Source organism: Schistocerca piceifrons, chromosome 8, assembly GCF_021461385.2.
Source record: "Schistocerca piceifrons isolate TAMUIC-IGC-003096 chromosome 8, iqSchPice1.1, whole genome shotgun sequence".
Lineage (NCBI taxonomy): Eukaryota > Metazoa > Arthropoda > Insecta > Orthoptera > Acrididae > Schistocerca > Schistocerca piceifrons.
Window position 1 is genome coordinate 485,833,927 of NC_060145.1, and position 6,150 is coordinate 485,840,076.

The 6,150-nt window shown below is 43.4% G+C and overlaps 1 protein-coding gene across 1 annotated transcript; it reads right to left on the bottom strand.

Annotated features, from left to right (window-relative positions):
- Positions 1–4,804: 4,804 nt before the first annotated feature.
- On the bottom strand, positions 4,805–5,886 carry LOC124711919 (transcription factor ETV7; the record flags this gene model as incomplete). The annotated part of the gene is made up of 2 exons (XM_047242174.1): positions 4,805–5,027; positions 5,873–5,886. Coding segments are annotated over 2 exons (237 nt in total), but the record flags the coding sequence as incomplete, so codon positions are not given.
- Positions 5,887–6,150: the final 264 nt, after the last annotated feature.

The following is a 6,150-nucleotide window of genomic DNA, read 5'->3' on the forward strand; positions in this document are numbered from 1 at the left end:
CAGAAAAGTACTTACACACTTGAGTTAGGACAACATATTATTTACATATCTGACTGGAATTAGGCTCACGAGCGACTTTGCTGCGTGACAAGGTAATAAATAAAGAGAAATACGTCATAAATAAAAACGTTTATTTACACATTTACAAGAAGTGCAATAAATTATGACATTGACAAAGTTCACTGAAACCCACACATCTTACATTTCATTTAATAACGTATGCTGACTGTATTATATGAATACAGTTGGATGGTTTTAATTTTTCAGTGCTGTTGGAAGATGAATACACTTTAGAACTCTAGTATTTTGACTGCACTATAAATGATGGAAATATTTAAAAGCATACCAAACTTCTTCCCAAAGGTTGCTGACTCATTTTCTAGGATGAGATAAACAACATTGAAAAAGTAATCAGCTGGGAGACACAGAAGTAGGGCCCGGTCTGTTGCATCTACTGGAAATGTTCACCCGGCACTGACTGGGACACAGTGCCACAGAGATTTAGTTAGATTTTTTCGACTGTTGTATGGACTTTGTTGACTTTTGTAAAGCCTAATTTCTTTATACAAGAATGCAGGAGAAACGGTTTTATGCTTACGGTTGAGTGGGAGAAAACACAAACAAAATGTTAGCTTCATTTTTTAAATTATTGTACAAGGATTATAGACGTTTCACGAAATTCCTTTGCTACGTGCACCGTGAGTTCATTGCTCCGTGTAACAACTAGGAACCAGCTTCATTTGCTCTGAGGTGCAACAAACGAATGATTGTGCATAAACACTGTGTGTGTCACACAGAAGAAGCAAAACTGAATATCATTTATTCATTAGTGTTTAGCAGTAACATCACAGAAGTGGAAGTGACATCCTTCTGTTCGTATTCTGTGTGAAAGGGCATTATTCTCTTGATGAGCTGGGGCGAGGGGGAAAGTGGTATTGCCAGTAGCTCTGCTCAGTGCTACGGTCTGTTAGCGTTCTACTTCCTTTTCAGCCAACCCACACTCTTATTATACTCAGTATCCATACAGTTGGTGGGCTGCAACCAAACAAAGTGAGGCTTAAACATAACAAGAAAGCTTCTTAATAAATAATGATATTATAAGAAACCATATTCATAAGTTAACCTCATTCTTCTTAATTCCCACACGTTTTATGTTGTTGGTTGTACACAATATTAGATAGTTGCAAGATACACAACTGCCTCTAGGAGCAGAGTTCTTAGGCCCTCAGTTTCACTTATTCATTAGTTATCACAAATCGACAAATGCAGAACATTTGTCAATAATATATAGAGGCAACATCAGTACGACCTAGTGATGGGACAAAGGTCTGTCTACAACAACCGATTGGCCACCCACCCGACTGACTAGGCGGTTGTTTAGTCCTTTTTAGTCTTCTTTTTTTTCAGTCAAATAGAAACAGCCCATGAAACTAGTCTGCAACCATGTTAGTCTTCAGCTTCAAGTTTCACTCAGTGTGAGAGAACAGACTGACACAAGTTTTTCTCGGTTACATCAGCAATATGAATGTGTCTGTGCTTGAGTGATTTCACTTACATGCAAATTTTTCACCCTTTATGGGGGGCGTGGCACCGCCGCCGTAGCCTCCTCCCGCTGCCGCCAGGACCAGGGTAGCAGACAGCGCGAGGAGGTGGCGAGGTGGCGAGCACCAGCACAGTACTGCCGACGTCAGCGGCGATTGACTGGCCACCGCGCCACCTCACCACCTCCTCGCGCTGTCTGCTACCCTGGTCCTGGCGGCAGCGGGACGCTGACGTGGAGAGCGCGAGACGCTCGGCTAGAGGAGTTTATTTCGTTTTTATTTAATTAATGGAATCCATCATCACACCTTTTCAGAATAACGGAATGCAAACAACTGCAAAACTTTGAAACTGTTCCTTTCGTCTCCACTACTATGCTTGCTCAACTTTGTAGCTTACTCCCAAGCTTGTTAGCTAATTTTATCTGAAAGAATTTAATGCACAGCAATCTATTTATCAGAAGAAAAGAAGAATTAGTTATTCGGTACATAATTAAGTGAATATTTATATTGCTTATTTTAACTTTGGCGTGACCGCGGAGATGTTTTTGTGTACACGTGAGGGTAGGGTTATCCTCTGGGGGTATGTGTATATCCCGTATTGTACGAGGTGTGATCAAAAAGTAACGGGAATTTAATTTTGCAGGCTTTATAAATCCGATTTTCAATTTTTTTAGCATGTTCGTACACCTGTTCTTGGCGTATGGTTGCATTTTCAGCTGCTTTGAATATATACTTTATTGTTGGTAGTCGAAAAGATGCTAATGTTTTTACTTTCTAACAAGACCGATCAGAGAAGTTACTACATTGATGAAAAATGAAGTGCAGCAAAGCATTCGAGATGCTGACTGTGGCTTTTGGCGAATCTGCTATGAGTAAGACAAGAGTTTACGAGTGGTATAAACTTTTCAAAGAGGGTCGAGAAGAAGTTGAAAATAACGACTTTCCTGGACGCCCTAGCACATCAATTACTGATGACAATGCAGAGGAAGTAAAGTAAATGGTTCTCGAAGATCCCATAGTAACTACCAGAGAGGTTGCTGATGATGTTAGCATGTCCTCTTGACTCATGCCAAGCAATTTTTTTCAGATTTTCTGGGCTTGAAATCTATAGCACAAAGTTTGTTCCGAAACTGTTGAATTTCAACCAAAAACAATGTCGTGTAGACATGGCGCAGGAATCGCTGAATGAAGTCACAATGATCCAGAACTTCTGGAGAAGGTTATAGCAGGTGATGAAACATGAATATACGGGTATGATCAAGGGTCCCTACGGAAACTTCCTGAAGAGTCAAGGCCGAAAAAGTTCGACAAGCTCGATCACGTGGGGAGTTTCTTTTCACAGATTTCTTCGATTACAGTGGGATAGTGCATCAGGTGTGCCTTATAGTCGTAAAGTCAATAATTAATACTGATGATTAAAACAAGGTTAGCACGAGATCGCTGCGCTCCACAGGCGATGCTGTCTAGCTTTACGAATAATGATTACTACTTGGAAGTCATGCGCCATCTGAGTGAAGAAATCCGAAGAAAACGACTAGAATCGTGACAAAAGCACTCGTGGAAACTGCATCACGATAATGCTCCCGCTCACATTCCAAAGCCTGTTCGTGAGTTTTTTGCAAAAAACAAAACCATTATGTTGCCTCGCCGGACATGTTGCCCCCTGGAATTTCTTTCTAATTGTGAGGTTGAAGAGAACCGTGAAAGGACGTCGTTTTGCTACCTTTGGTGAGATAAAAATAGAATCGCTGAAGGAACTGAACACCGTTGCGAAAAGAGAGATGCAGAAGAGCTTCTAAGATTGGAAAAAAACGCTGGCACAAATGTACTATCTGAGGGAGATTACATTGAAGAGGAATTAATAAAGATTCTTGAAGAAAAACAGAAATTCCCGTCACGTTTTGACCACACTTTGTGTTACGCCGTCGCCAAGGTAGCCCCTGCGGGCCGGCAACACATCTAACACGACACAGGGCCGAGGTTGCCTATTCCCAAAGGCGTAAGCAATGGTAAACATCGACTGTTTTGGAAAAAGACATTCCGCGTACTACTTCCTGCAGAGGGTGTTCCAGACGGCCTGCAGGAAGTATTACTACACCAACATCTGATGGGCTGACCAATACTATTTAAAGGCTAGAACCAGCACCGGACGCCAGTTGACGCCGAATACCGACCTCGACGTCTCCACGGAAGACTACGTCTTCGCCGTCGGAATAGGACTTGGAATTAAGTGTGTGTGTGTGTGTGTGTGTGTGTGTGTGTGTGTGTGTGTGTGTGTGTGTGTGTGTTACCACAGACCTTGCGGAAAACTTAGATGTTACCTTTGTTGCCTCTAGTAGGATATTCTTACGGGCTTTGTGACTGACTTTTCATTGTTATTCAGTCATTTGCATATAGACTCATGTAAATAAAAGTTGTGTTGTAAAAACTTTCGAACTGTCAGTTACAACACTTTGCATAGCACTATTTTACTTCATCTAATGAAATTAATACAGACTGGTTCCACTCAGAAGAATAACCGGATAACTTAGTCAACTAAACCACTAAACAGTGGTCTCAACTGAATGAACGAAACTGACCGACAGAAATACTAAAAAAAGATTAGTTTCGCTGGCAAAGAAAGAATGAACGACTGAGCCAGTACACAAAACACTACTAGAATGAATCGACTGTTTTCATTCGGTTGCTCCCAGAGACTGGTTTCACGTGAAAGAAATGAATGAAAAATGTAACTGACACGTAAAACTGTAACCGATTGATTCGACTGTTTACATTTGGTTGCTCCAACAGACTGGTTTCACTCGAGAGAATGGATGAATAATTCAACGGATGCGTGACGCTAGAACCGAATGAGTCGACTGTTTTCATTCGTTTGTTCCCATCACTAATTCGACCTAACGGAAGTCAAACTAGTCAGCGTTAACAGACAGCTTTGTTTACGAGAAAGTGAACATCGCCACTCATAACACTGGCAGTCGTGTTATGTTGATGTTCTATATGGTCGGTCATTAGTTTCGAAATTTACTAGCCTATCTCTGTAATTTTAAATAGTCTGAGGTGATGTAACAAAAATCGTTACAGTGCCGTTTCTGCACAAAATGTGTCACAGGTAAACTTGAATCGATTCTGTCAACTTATTTGCATAACGAGGAACTTATAGCCATAAATACATATCCGTGCTCCGGTCTGCACGACGCCAGAGAGACAGCTGTGCCACCTAAGAGTCCGCTGCGAGGGCGCCGCGTGTGATCTCTGCTGCCAACTCAGCTGCAGGAGTGCATGGCGCGGCCGAGGCGCAGCTGGAAATCCTTGTAGAGCAGCTTGCCGCCCAGCGGCACGCGGCCGAGGAACATGTCGACGGTCATGAGGCAGAGCGCCTTGCCGTTCATCAGGAAGCGGTCCGCAGCCACATGCGGCAGGCCGTGCTGCGCCTGCATCTGCTGCAGCCACAGCGACACGTGCTCCCGCGACCAGCTGCGCGGGTCTGCCAACACACCACATCCGTACGTTAACTGCACAAGTCGCGCTGCTGCATTATGGAAAACTAAGGTCACTGACAGGGAACAGTGAGGACGTGTTACAGAAACCACAAAATGAGCACAACAACGCAAGGAGCGTAGCAGCGGCATCCGCAGTTCCGTGCCTGAGTTATGATAGTCACACCAACATAAGCAACTTACAGGGTGTTTCAAAAATGACCGGTATATTTGAAACGGAAATAAAAACTAAACGAGCAGCGATAGAAATACACCGTTTGTTGCAATATGCTTGGGACAACAGTACATTTTCAGGCAGACAAACTTTCGAAATTACAGTAGTTACAATTTTCAACAACAGATGGCGCTGCGGTCTGGGAAACTCTATAGTACGATATTTTCCACATATCCACCATGCGTAGCAATAATATGGCGTAGTCTCTGAATGAAATTACCCGAAACCTTTGACAACGTGTCTGGCGGAATGGCTTCACATGCAGATGAGATGTACTGCCTCAGCTGCTCAATTGTTTCTGGATTCTGGCGGTACACCTGGTCTTTCAAGTGTCCCCACAGAAAGAAGTCACAGGGGTTCATGTCTGGCGAATAGGGAGGTCAATCCCCGCCGCCTCCTGTATGTTTCGGATAGCCCAAAGCAATCACACGATCATCGAAATATTCATTCAGGAAATTAAAGACGTCGGCCGTGCGATGTGGCCGGGCACCATCTTGCATAAACCACGAGTTGTTCGCAGTGTCGTCTAAGGCAGTTTGTACCGCCACAAATTCACGAAGAATGTCCAGATAGCGTGATGCAGTAATCGTTTCGGATCTGAAAAATGGGCCAATGATTCCTTTGGAAGAAATGGCGGCCCAGACCAGTACTTTTTGAGGATGCAGGGACGATGGGACTGCAACATGGGGCTTTTCGGTTCCCCATATGCGCCAGTTCTGTTTATTGACGAAGCTGTCCAGGTAAAAATAAGCTTCGTCAGTAAACCAAATGCTGCCCACATACATATTGCCGTCATCAATCCTGTGCCCAAATCGTTAGCGAATGTCTCTCGTGCAGCAATGGTAGCGGCGCTGGGGTTGCCGCGTTTGAATTTTGTATGGATAGAGGTGTAAACTCT